This window comes from Siphateles boraxobius, unplaced genomic scaffold, assembly GCF_051911475.1.
Source record: "Siphateles boraxobius isolate OS27281-9 unplaced genomic scaffold, OSU_SipBor_1 3, whole genome shotgun sequence".
NCBI classification, from domain to species: Eukaryota; Metazoa; Chordata; class Actinopteri; order Cypriniformes; family Leuciscidae; genus Siphateles; species Siphateles boraxobius.
Window position 1 is genome coordinate 16,241,283 of NW_027508919.1, and position 13,083 is coordinate 16,254,365.

Sequence of the window (13,083 nt, forward strand, 5' to 3'; positions counted from 1 at the left end):
TTCCACTAAGCACAATTATTTATTATTCCCCAATGTATACATTTTGCCTAAAAACCAATAAATAAATAAATATTTAAAAAATGATGCAGTTATTTTTTATTATTTATTTTTTATTTTATTTATTTTTTTAGGACTAAAGCAACATAAAATACATCATACTTAATGAGCGAGGATGCATTAAATTGAACAAAAGTGACAGCAAAGACTTTTATAATGTTACAAAACATTTCTATTTTATAAAAATACTATTTCCTTTGAACTTTACATTTGTCAAAGAATCTGTAAGAGAATTGCAGTTTCCAGAAAAAATCAAGCAGCAAAAGCTTTTTCCACATTGATAATAAATGATTTTCAAAGGATCAAGTGACACAGTACACTGCAGTAATGGCTGCTGAAAATTTAACTTTGGATCATACAAATAAATTACATTTTAAAATAGAAAACTATTATTTAAAAATCCAGTAAATAAAATAACTGTATTTTGATCAAATCAGTGCAGCCTTGGTGAGCATAAATACTTTTTTTTTTTTACATTTTATAAAAATCTTACCAACCCCAAACCTTTGAATGGTAGTGTATATATTATACAATTATTTATTAGTATTGGGAAAATTCCATATAATTCCATATTCCAAATAAAATAAATATTGAAGGTTTCTTGTAAAATAATAATTTATGTTGCATAGATGCTCCATTATGAATTTCTGTCACCAGATTTTAAAACGTTTTTTTTTTTATTATTATTTAAATTCATTACAAAACACTTAAAACATTTTGCAGTTCAAACAGAAAAAAAAACAGATGTTGAAAAATCAGCAATCAGAGGGTTAAATTGACTAGAGCTAATTACAGACATAGGGTCTGAACATAAACAACTTTATACATGAGTGGATGTGTTTATCAGAAAGGTTTACACTCTAAGTCCAGAACCACATGACTGATATGTGGTGCGTATGTTTTGACATGCTCTATGTGCTTGATATTTGTCTTCCATTCACTTCCAGTGATGTCTAACAAGAGTGTACAGATGCGTCTGGCTGCGTCTGAAGCCCAAGCAGTCCATGCTTGCATATCTCTCTGGATCGAAGAGTCATGATTAACATCTATAGCAGATGAATGTTCAGGTGGTTTATGGTGCAATGGTGTTGTGACATTGTGGTGAATATGCAGTATTCCTCCAGTGCCTCTCTTTAGCAGATGACACGCCACTGGCCAACCCTCCTCTGAACTTGGTATGAGGCCCAAATTCACTCGATCAGCCAGATCACTTAAAGGAAGCTAAAAAGGATGTACAAATGTTTATTTATTCAATTGTCCAGATATGTGGACCTGGAAATATTCGCAAAATGAGACAAAAAAATATACTATCTATTGCCCAATCAACTGATTCTCTTCCACAAAAAAATAAAATAAAAAAATTCTGAAATATTAGTAGGTGAAATTAAGATAATGACAATCAGCACTTTTGTATCTCAGTGTACAAGCTGTTATCCTCACCTGCCTGTTGTCTCCTTGATGGATAGTGCAGCGGTCGGACACACCATTGATCTGTAGGTTTCTTTGAAGAGCCTTCACTGCATCTGGGTTCCATTCACAGGCATGCACATGAGCAGCCTTAGCATGTACCAGATATGGAAGAGTGAAGTAGCCAATCCCTGGACAGTGGAGTAAAATATGGTCATACATCTCGGGTGTGAAAAAACATTCCAACTCTGAAATGGTAAACACACAGCATTGCTTTTACCTGCATATAAGTCAACCACAGTCTCTCCAATGCAGTTAAAGGAGGCTATTCTGAGCTTCTCTGTGATATTCCCAGAAGAGAACATGCACTTGGTGACATCAAACTCGTACCTGAAATTTCAAACAGATTAATTTATTTTAATATTCATTTAATAAATTGAGATGTATTTCTTCAAATAATGTGGCAACGTATGGGTTACCTAATATGGTTATCGATGTGTGTCACATAGCTGCTGTCGCCTAAAAGCATTGTCACCATAGGTGTGCGGTAACCATCGTGGGAAATTTTTTTAATTTGTGCTAAACGTTTGACTCTCAGCGACAGGGCAACAGCAGTCCAGAATTCAGATCCTAAAACAAATAAAAAGTAAGAACATATTTGAAAATATTTTGCATGTAATCAGACATGTTAGCTCATTGCTATAAAATATAATTCTGGGATCAATTAAATGTTAATAGAGGATATACAATCTTATAATGTTATATACAAAACTGGACCTACAGAGGGTCTGAGATTCATTATCACCCACCAATTTCTTTCCATATTGCATTAGAGAAGCAGCCTTCACCAAACAGGACAAGATCTCCGTGGCATTGCCATCGGCTAGGAATGTCTCTCTCCAGATCCTCACTCCATATTACCCCTTTAGAAACCACCAAGGATTGTGCAGTCTCTGCAAGCCTCTTATGGAAAGATTTAACTGTCTCCTTCTTTGATAATGGAGGAGCCTAAAAAAGCAGTTATACAGTATACTGACGTTCAGATGTTCATGTTTATTGACTAGGGTGCAAACATCTCCTAAATAACTGTCAGTGCTTATGTACCTGGATATCGACAATTTCACAAAAGCTGTCCTCTGTAACATGGTCCTTTAGTGCCACCAGATCAAGCTGTGCCAGAACAGATGCTACGACTGGAAGGGTTACAGTCCCATCTGAGTGTTTCTGTGCACAGTACATGCGGTCCAGAACACCTTGTGACAGTAGGTATTTTCTGAAAAATGCATTTTAATACACCGGTAAGATATCAAAACACAGAAACGTATAACTGCTAAACTAACCATAATATAACCATGGCATTTGTCGTAAAACTGTTTAAACAAATGGTTAAACAAATGGTAATCAGTTGGCCAAAAAAACATGGCTACTACACCTTTACTATAATAAAACCACGATTAATTTTGGAAAGGGGAAAATATGCCACTGAGATCAAGTATTTGTTCGCAGCCTACCTGTACAGTTGTGCATGACGCTGCGGCACTTTTAAACACGGAATTACGAACATTTTCCACAGGATGCGTTAGAAAAACGATTTTAAAAAATAGATTATCTAATTAATTATCTACCAAACTCATATGAGGGTTCATCAAACCCGTATTTGAACCTAAGGACACACACATTTGCCTTAAATAAATTTCGTTCCTAGTCGGTTGTGAGTTCCTAGTAGGAACATTATGAGTGTTGCACTTGTAGAGCGCTTGGACATGGTGCATATGATGTGATTTAACTGAGGTTATTAAACGTTTGGTGTGTTTCTGTTTCTCTTGAATTGTTTTATATGCGTTGTAATTGTAAACGTTATAATGCTGTATTTCTAGTCATCATCCGACTAACGTTACACCACCGAAACGGTAGATGGCACAATACTCTGAATTTTACCGCGAAAAACATCCATCTGGTGATGAAGAAATGCAGCCCGTCCAATCACAGTAACCGCATCTTTCCCATGTGACACTTTATAAACATTGTGGGACGCGAGCAGAACGGTAAGATATCTGCAATCAGAAGTTGTAGATGTATGAAATTATACATCCGTTTTCACAATATCTTTTTTATATGTTTACAGAGGGTTCACTACTTTTAATAATAATAAAACTCTATAAATAATTCATATTTGAATAGGTAATCATTCTTCCCCTAGCATTTAATGTATTGTCATTTCGAAAAAATGTTTTACTAAAAATAGGAATGTTAAAGGTATAACTTAACGGAAAATTGTTATAATGGAACCTGGCTTGTCATTGAACAGCTTTTAATAGTCTTTTCAGTTAAGTAAGTAACACAAAACAGTTAATGAAACGGGTGTAAATAATGTAAAATGTTAGGTAACGTACAACAATACCAAACCATTGTTTTGGCCAACTTTTTTTTTTTTTTAAATAACACATTATATAAATGTAAAAAACGTCTGACAACATGGCCTCCCAAAAATTTAAAAATACCCTTGTCCTGACAACATACAGTAGTTGAACTTTTCAGTTACAATGCCTTGGTCTCTTTTATACAAGACAGTTCAATCCTAGTCACCTATGCCTAACACATTTTGTTTTACTAGATGTCAGTGAACAGTTGTGTTACGTCTATCCGGCTTGATTCCCTCAAGCAAGCTGACAAACCACAGATCCACATGTTACCTTGTGAAATAGAGCATTATGGACCTGCTGAAGTCTTCAAGTTCTTCAATCCCACTGTGAAGGAACGCAAACACGGTTAGTCGAATACCAGTGCACGGCTTGAGAATGAAACGCGTTAAAGATCTCCACCCAATAAAAATGATATCGTGTTTTACAGAAACAACCGTGTCATTCAGAGGTCGAGGGCTGAAGGGTCAGGAGTTGCATTGTCCACAAGGATACACAGGACTAGTGCTGAAAGAGGTCCAAAAGCCTGCGTCCGATCAAGAGGTGACCTGACCTGACCTGACCTGCACTTTTCTTTGGAATTCACAGATATGAACTACTAAATAACAGATTATTTACAGAAATTGTTTGGGCATTTGCTTTTAGGACAGAATAGTTAAAGTTTCTTCAGTGTTCCATAATTTCACATACTGGAACTTGGAGACACCTCCCACATCTGATGATGGAGTTGTGATGGCTATGGCATGGCCTCAGCTCGCAGAAGCGGTGAGCGACTCTTGATAACCACTTATTTCTCTCAATTGAATTAATTAAAATATGAACTTCTAAATCAATACTTCTTTCTGCAGATGCACAGACCAGTAGACGAATGAAAATTGACTTTTTTTTTTTATTGTGGATACCTGCTTCTTCTCAAGTAAATTGTTAAAGTTAAACAAATGTGAAAATTATTCTTTGCTGGAAGTCAGAACAACTAAACCGCTGGGCTGTGGTACTGACCACCATTTTACCAAACTGATATTGAAGTATGAATGTCACAATGTAATATGACTAACTATTAAAATCTTGTTTTATTGTTTACCTTGTGAAAACTTTTACTTTTGCCAAATATTTGTCCGTTATTTGTCAGTAAGCGATACGTTTTGATTTCTGTGGTTTTGATCTGATATGCCCTACCGGGTCAGTAAGATTTTTTTAACGTTTCTGATGAAAGTCTCTTATGCTCAGCAAGGCTGCATTTTTAAAAAAATCAAAAATACATTTAAAAAAACAGTAACATTGTGAAATATTATTACAATTTAAAATATTTTTTTTACTTTAAAATGCAATTTATTCCTGTTATGGCAAACCTGAATATTCAGCATCCTTACGCTACAGTCTTCAGTGTCACATGATCCTTTAGAAAGCATTCTGATATGCTGATTTGATGCTTTAGAAACATTACTATTAATGTTGCAAAACATTTGTTCTGCTTAATGTTTTTGTAAAAAACACAAATTATTTTCAGCATTCTTTGATGAACAGAAAGTTCAAAAGGAAACAATTTATTTGAAATAAAAATTATTGCAAATTGTTACATAAAAAATGTCCTTACTGTCACTTTTGAGCAATTCAAAGTATCCTTCACGACTAAAAGAATGTACTTTTTTTTTTACTGACAACAAGCTTTTAAATGGGAATGTAGTTCTCTACATATTTTACAAAAAATAAATGGGCCGATCCCAAAAGCACTGAAAGCTGGTTTTAATTTATAGTACCTGTTAGAAACGTTTCACCATCTTTCACTCTCACACAAAAATGCACAGAACACACACAGAAAAACTTTCCGTCATTTATCTGCTCTGATGGATCTAAAAGTGCCCCATTATGCTATTTTAAAGGTTCCTAATTTGTTTTGGAGTTCTCCTACAATAGATGTAGATGATTCCAAGCTCAAAAAACACTTTTAATTTTCTGTGTTGCACATTACCTCATTTCCCAAAGAGTCTGAAAATGGTTTGTTTCAAGATTCAGTCTCTCTAAACCCCTCCTTTCCACAAGCCTACTCTGCTCTGATTGGCCAGACGGCCCAGTTTGTTGTGATTGGTCTACCACTTACAGCGCACATCAGACACGAAATGCCATATCCTAATTTCAGCTCTGGAGGCTTCATCAGGGCTTGATACACAATGATACGAACTAGTGCTGCACGATTAATCATATCGCAATCGCGATGTCAAGTTTATGCGATTAAAGGACGCAAAATGCTGCGATTTTATGGAATAAATAAATTTGGGCTGTCAATGTTAACACGTTAAATTAATTAAATATTAATATAATATCTAACACAATCAATGCAGCATGCGTTAATTTTTGTCAATTAAGCGCTGCCTGTGAATGTCCTGACTGCAGTGACACACAGAAAGACACGTGCCAGTATCGTGCGCACAGACAGCAGTTTTGCGCTTGAACGAACAATAAAACACACTTACACCAAAATATCCGTTTTGTCGAATATCTTCATAACATAAGAGCAGTCTAAACGTGAGGACATGTTTGAGAATGAGTCACGTGTGAGACCCGAGTCTCTGTCAGCAGCGGCTAGTATCAAAGGGACATCAGCCAATAAAGCTTTCTGTCAGTAAAGTTCATAAAAAACAAAGGGAACAGAAAAATTACTCACTGCTCTTGACTAAAGAACTTTTGTAGCTTTAAAAAGGATTAGTCTATATTTCATTTATAATTTATGCAGTGCAGACTTTTTGATAACTTTGTTCTGTTTCTGTATGTCCTCCCTGTTTGACAGTAAGGGCACAGGTAAATATGACATTTTTTTGTACTATTGAGACATTAACAAGTTTACAGTAATGCAAAGATGTCACTATTTAATTTTGTAAAAAAATATATTTTAATTTGAAAACACTGCATTTAGTTGTTGTTGCTAGTTCGAGTTGAGAAATACACATTTCAGCATTATCACTAATCTGTGTGCATTTTACTTGAGAACAAAGCAAGTTGACTCATGAAACCATTTGTTTATTATATCGCAATCGCATATTGCAATATTGACCTCAATAATCGCAATATTACAGAAATATTTTCCCCAAATCGTGCAGCCCTAATGCGAACAATGGCATAGGATTTTCCGTATCAGTTCCAGCGTGAGTCCTGATCCTTTTGAAGTGCACGTAAAGTGGATTTGCAGAGCTGAAAACTGCGTCTTCTTGACATGACAACAACACGAACCAAAGTCTCCCAGGCCTCAGCTACAACTACAGTGTTGGAGGGCAGGACAAAGTAGATGTCGTTCACAGGCAGCCAATGAAGACCATAGGCTGGCATTATGCAAAATATGTTACATTGTTATGTAGGTATATAACAGGAAGTGAAACTGGAATTAAAAAGTAATATTCAAAAAGCATAATAGGGGGACTTTAAAGCTTATTTTTTGATATACCAGCTACAGTACGCCGCAAGAGACCAAAAAATAACATTTTAAACTACAAAAAACCATCATGAATAGCAATTAACTATTAAAAGTTTACAATATACTAGGACTCTGTGCTGGAACCAATCTTGGTCAAGTGGAATTTACTTTTCTTTTTATAAAAAACAATTTACCAATGAAGATTAAAACCAGGTTGTGCAACAATACAAATATCAAGGACATGTATAACTAGTGAATTAACAACAAAAAAATTGTTTTTGTTACATTGGATCTGTTTGTATATGGCAAAGAAACAGTCAGGTGGATTTCTTTCCAAAGCGTTTTCTGTTTTGAGGGATGAGCCACAAATTTATGTTTTTGTGACATTTGCAAAAGCCTTCATTAGGATTTTGTGTAATTTTCTAAATGACCAGTTAAGAAGATTGGACCACAATCAATGGCTACGTCTGGGGAGGATGAGGAGGAGGCGGTGATGGTGGAGGGTCCGACTCAACTCTGCTGCGTTTGACTGGCAGGTCGTGATCATGTGCCTTTCTGATGTGCCTGTACAAGTCTCCAGACTGTGTGTAACTGCGGTAACAGTAGCTGCACTCATACGGTCGCTCCCTGGTGTGCACAATGGCGTGTCTCCTTAGGGTGTAAGCACAGGAAAAGGTCTTTCCACAAGTGATACAAGTAGGCACATCCTCCATGTAACTCCCAAGAGAGTCGTGAAAATCCTCGAGGTACATGGTCTGTTGCTCCGGGTGGGAATTGGCAGGAAAAAGGGATGACGGCAAGCCAGCGGTGTCGGCTGCAGAAGGATTTGGACCTTGCGGTGAAGGAGGGAAAGAAAGGGGTTCTTGATGGGGAAGATGAATTAATGGGTGTGCTGTTATAAATTGAGTATCGGTGAGCTCCTCGACATCATGGTTGCTGTCGTCATAATCGTCCCCATCGTCTAAATCTTCATTTATTCTTGGACCATTATGCATGACCACCGTCTCGTCTGTGTCATCAGACTCTTCATCAGAAATCACAATGGCCTCTACTTTCACTTTGAAGCTCCCTTCATTTTCCTCCCCTGAAGGTTGTGAAAGACTTCCTCTCCTAAAGTTTTGCGAAAGTTTACGCTTATTTTGCAAGCTACTTGTATTGTACAAAGTGTTCCCATGTCCCCTTTCAGTTTGGCTCTGAATGTGCTGTGATGACCCTGTATTCCCAGAACTTTTATTCTGGATTTGGGGTTTTAGTATTTGAGTCGGCATGGAAACACTAGGTTCATGTTCTTGGGCAGCGCTGGTGTTGTCCACACTGCTCAGAACCACAGCAGTGGCTACAACAGGTTGAGTCTCTGTCTGAATTAGTTCTGTTGTACTACACGGACTTGAAAGTGCAGACTCAAGGCTAGCAGACCGTTCCGATACTCTTGTTTTGTCAGGTCTAGGTGATGAACAATATGTGGATGGTCCTGAACATGAATTACTAACAGCTGGTTGTGAGTCCATTCCTGGTTGGGTGGTGTCTGCCATCTCTGACCTCTCCACGTTTTGTGTGAGGAGGTTAGCCGTCCCTGCTTGTGTTTCAGTCTTGGTATTGATATAAAGTGACATTTGTTGGCTCGACTGATGACAATGTTCTAGTCTTCCATCTCTTCCTGTTTCTGCATCAGGTAAGTCTTTTCTAGGCGAGCCGTCGAGCCCTACAGGTTTAGCAGACTCATTTGCTCCAACTTCTACTCTTGTGCTATCCGCCTCAGCCAATCCTCGACCCTTAAGTCTTCTCTTACAAACTCGCACCACATCATTCATATGTAAGAAGCTGGCTGCGGCGAGCACGTCCTCGGGAGGGGGGTGGGTTGCTAATTGCAGTACTCCTTCATACATGAAATCAAGAAGGAGTCCAAAGGCTTGAGGGGTCACGATATCTCCATTAATAGTGACTGTGTCTCTCTGTGGCCCTCCGTTGACTGTACTGGTATTTCCCATAGACTGATCTGAGTAAAACATATGGAAGAAAGGGGAGAAAGAGGCCAGCACGGCACGGTGGGCTCCGAAACGAGTCTGGCCAACCTGCACGGTGCAGTCACATAGGAAACCTTGCAGACGCTGAGAGCGCAGGCTGGCTAAGAGCTGCTGACCATGTCCTGGGAACTCCATTTCTACTGACAACCTAGTTAAAATAGTAGCCTATTTATTAAAGGGTATTCTCCAGAAGATGTATTGTATTGTTAATAAGCAGTTTATGCAGTGTATATATCGATACAATATCTTGAAATATTAATTTGAATATGATACAATTCATAATATTAGCATCTACTTCTTTTTAAGATGAAATGTTTCTTACAGAAATGTCCAGAGTGCTGACAAAGTCCCCACGTCCGCTTTAACATCTTCTGCTTTGACGCACCATAATGTTTGCTTTATTGATCCACTGATATTCTCTTGATATCAGTTGTTCACTAACCAATGCCAGTATATGTATATACTTCAATCCTTAAGGAATACTAAACAATTAATAATCTTCGTGTATTCTTCACACAACGACTTTCTATGATGGGTTAGTACAGCAAACCTTCTCCGGAGCACCGTAATATAACATCGAAAGCGTGACACATATCCTTAAAATATCTTCTAGCCAAGAGGGCAACCAGTGGTTTATTGATTCTCTGTAAGTGAAGACCAATGTGTAATTTCTAAACGTTACGCGATACGGGAGTGTTTTCCTTTAGGACAATACACGACGAACACACACTTCTACATGTAATATGTTCAGCATGTATGTACAAGTGTGCTCTGCCACCTACTGACGAGGAGGAAGACGAAAGAGGAAGACGAAAGAGGAAGCAGCGTTTGTTCCGAAACTAAACAAAAAACATGTAAAAGAAAACATTTTCTAGGCAGTTAAATTAACATGATGTTTAACATGATCGTATTCTTATTATTAGATCAGTCTTATTTGTGTTTCATTGAGTTATTATTATAGTTTTTATCTATATTTTAAATTAGCTTTTATTTTTATATTTTCCATTTTTATTTTAGTTAAAGTTTTAATAATAGTGTTGTGTTTTCGTCATTTTATTAGTTATTGTTTTTCTTATATACATATATATCTCTATATAGTTTTTATTCATTTTTATTTCCGTTTTAGTTATTTAGGAAATAGTTAACCTAAATAAAAAATGAGAAATGTTGCCTTGGCAACTATAGCTTAAATAAAACAAGTTTATTTATTTTTTCATTTCAATTGAATTATTTAATGTTTTTAGTTTTTAACTAGTTTTAACTATTAACCATTTCACCAGTAAAAGTATTGTACTAATATATTAGTATAACTATGACTATTATTATTATTATTACTATTAATAATAGTATTTACTATTACAGGAAACCTTTACGTAAAGGATGGTTTTCGTTGGTAGCTTCACACTTATAAGTTACCCATGATTCTCCGCACAGTCTGCCGCTCATTCAAAAATGGAGGAGAGTGAGAGAAAGTCGGAAAGTGAGCGCTGTTCAGCACCTTCCCAAACACCTGAACAGCAAACCACTACCGAGACCTCCGGCCAAAAGCTAGAGACTGGCGAAGATGATGTCGAAACTAAGTTGGATATCAGTTCGGATAAGTTTGACCCATTACTCGCTCTGTATTCCCCGAAAGTGCCATTGCCTTACCCGAATATTAAGTGCTTTAATAACATAGCGGAATATGAGAGCTTTATGAAAGGTGGTCGAGGCCGAGCAAAACCTGAAAATGTGGAGAAAAGACTCCGTAAAGCACAGAAAGGTAAAGCGGACCCGGAAAGGATAGCGAGGCTAAAGAAACTCATGGTGAACAACCCGGTTGAGGAGGAGGGCGAGGGAAGCGGAGTCAAGCGACCGCCTCGACAGCGAAAAGCGGCCAAAAATGTGCTTACCAGAATGCCACGTACGTTTCTCTCTTTACTGCCTATATTAGAAGACAATAGTAAACACAAAACTGTGTATTCTCAACCAAAAGTGCTAGGTTAGTTCGTCTTAATGTTGTCTGGATAGGTAGTTCACTAGGTTGTGTATATCTTTGCAGTGAATACTGGCAGTCCATTGGGAGAGCTCAATAGGTGCGTCCAGGAGAAAATCAGAGTCAAAGTTCACATCCGGACATTTAAAGGGCTCCGGGGAGTGTGTTCTGGCTTTGTGGTGGCATTTGATAAGTTCTGGAACCTGGTAAGTATTAAAGAAACTTTACTTATTATTATTATTATTATTATTATTATTATTATTATTATCATTTTTTATTGTCCGGATTCTTTTGGTGACAGGCGATGGTCGATGTGGATGAAACGTACAGGGAGCCCCTTTTGGGACAAGCTCTTTATCATGAGAAAGCACTTACTGTCACAAGGGTAATTCTTTTGAATGTTTCAATATACACCTGAATATTTACGAATAACCACGTTAAATCTTGATTGAAGTTATAATAGAAAAATAACAATTTTTTGTACTGTGGTTTATACTGTATTTATACACTATTTTATATAAATATATGGTTTATAAATCAAATTTTATTTTCTATTACAGCTATTTGAAAATCTGAAAGTTCAAGAGACCGCGGGCCTCTGTGCGGTTGAGAGGAAAGGAGGAGATAACCTCTTAAAGCCAGACCCACACATTAGTTCATCTCAACTCAGAGACCAAACCAGGAGTAGAACCGACAACAAACACACCCAGGAAAGATCCGAACTCTCTGAGAAAGACGGGGGTACACCAAAAGTGACACAACAATCTGAAAGCAAGCCTAAAGTGAAGTATGGGAGAGTGCACACCCGTCATGTCAATCAGCTTTTTATACGAGGAGAAAACATTCTTCTTGTAAACGTACAACAGGACTAAATACTGTCCTTATGAAATATTAGTTTACTTTTTTTTTTTGAAGTCTCAATGAAAGGTTTCATAATATGAGTGTATCATATTGATATGTGTATCAACAAGTGAAAATGTTAAATGTAGAGTAAAAAACTCTTTAGTTTTGGTTGGTTTATGAGCTAATGTCACATACTCAACACACTTTGTTTTTGCTTTGAATGACCACTAGGGGGAAGTAAGACACTGATTCGTTGTAAGAGTTGACATTGTAGATTTAGTCATATTTTTTTTACACATTTTATAAATTTTCGAGGGGGAAATGGAAATATATTTAACAAGTCATTGCTGATATTCATTTCACTGCTCGGTTAAAATGAAAGTAATTTATCAATCTCACTAAAACTCTAGGCGCGTCAATACTCTTATTTTAATGTCAAACTGAAAGACTGTTCTATTTGACATTTATCTCTTTAAGTGTAAAAAAATGTGGTTGGATTTCTCCATGGAATTCATAAAATAGTATAAATGGGTTAATTGAGCTTTTTGAGGTTGGAAATTGCATGTGGCACGCAAGGCTTTTTGTCTTGACATGTTTGAATGCTATTTTTCCCTTTCTGCATATTTTATCCTTACATTACTCGCATCATGAAAGTATAAAAACACTTTCTCTTCACTTTATTTAAATCTTAAATTGAGTTCCTTGTGATTTTACTTAGTTACATCTACATATAAAATGCTGTATATCATGTTATGCTTTATAACACTTGATGTTCTATATTTCATAATACAACTAATCAAGCCATTAAAATCTCAGTATCTTTGACCACTCTATATTTATAAGGAAAAGTCCAACATTTTGTTGCATACACCATTGACACTGGCTAGGGGAACACGTTTTCAGATGGAAAGTAGATAGATATGACTAAAGTAAATACAGAAAATAATGGTA

The 13,083-nt window shown here is 36.7% G+C and overlaps 4 protein-coding genes across 6 annotated transcripts; 2 read left to right on the forward strand and 2 right to left on the reverse strand.

Moving 5' to 3' along the window:
• Nucleotides 1–92: 92 nt before the first annotated feature.
• tyw2 (tRNA wybutosine-synthesizing protein 2) lies at nt 93–3,177 on the reverse strand. The gene is made up of 7 exons (XM_077248024.1): nt 2,976–3,177; nt 2,569–2,737; nt 2,274–2,472; nt 1,944–2,094; nt 1,745–1,854; nt 1,498–1,655; nt 93–1,278 (listed from the first exon to the last, which is right to left on the reverse strand). Exons 1-7 carry the CDS (start codon nt 3,026–3,028, stop codon nt 901–903), a joined length of 1,218 nt encoding a protein of 405 aa, XP_077104139.1. The 5' UTR covers nt 3,029–3,177; the 3' UTR covers nt 93–900.
• Nucleotides 3,178–3,426: 249 nt separating this feature from the next.
• On the forward strand, nt 3,427–4,964 carry rnaseh2c (ribonuclease H2, subunit C). 3 transcript variants are annotated; one of them, XM_077248031.1, is made up of 5 exons: nt 3,427–3,509; nt 4,079–4,232; nt 4,315–4,427; nt 4,530–4,649; nt 4,733–4,964. In XM_077248031.1, exons 2-5 carry the CDS (start codon nt 4,079–4,081, stop codon nt 4,754–4,756), a joined length of 411 nt encoding a protein of 136 aa, XP_077104146.1. In that variant the 5' UTR covers nt 3,427–3,509; the 3' UTR covers nt 4,757–4,964. The 3 variants fall into 3 exon arrangements, with proteins under 3 accessions (XP_077104146.1, XP_077104145.1, XP_077104144.1); XM_077248030.1 differs by lacking the exon at nt 3,427–3,509 and adding an exon at nt 3,555–3,645; XM_077248029.1 differs by lacking the exon at nt 3,427–3,509 and adding an exon at nt 3,697–3,720.
• A 1,914-nt stretch (nt 4,965–6,878) lies between these two features.
• On the reverse strand, nt 6,879–10,074 carry zbtb3 (zinc finger and BTB domain containing 3). Its single transcript, XM_077248020.1, has 2 exons — nt 9,637–10,074; nt 6,879–9,462 (listed from the first exon to the last, which is right to left on the reverse strand). Exon 2 carries the CDS (start codon nt 9,447–9,449, stop codon nt 7,752–7,754), a length of 1,698 nt encoding a protein of 565 aa, XP_077104135.1. The 5' UTR covers nt 9,450–9,462; nt 9,637–10,074; the 3' UTR covers nt 6,879–7,751.
• Nucleotides 10,075–10,090: 16 nt separating this feature from the next.
• lsm11 (LSM11, U7 small nuclear RNA associated) lies at nt 10,091–12,965 on the forward strand. The gene is made up of 5 exons (XM_077248027.1): nt 10,091–10,168; nt 10,677–11,217; nt 11,356–11,495; nt 11,591–11,674; nt 11,850–12,965. The coding sequence occupies exons 2-5, from the start codon at nt 10,767–10,769 to the stop codon at nt 12,159–12,161; spliced, it is 987 nt and encodes a 328-aa protein (XP_077104142.1). The 5' UTR covers nt 10,091–10,168; nt 10,677–10,766; the 3' UTR covers nt 12,162–12,965.
• Nucleotides 12,966–13,083: the final 118 nt, after the last annotated feature.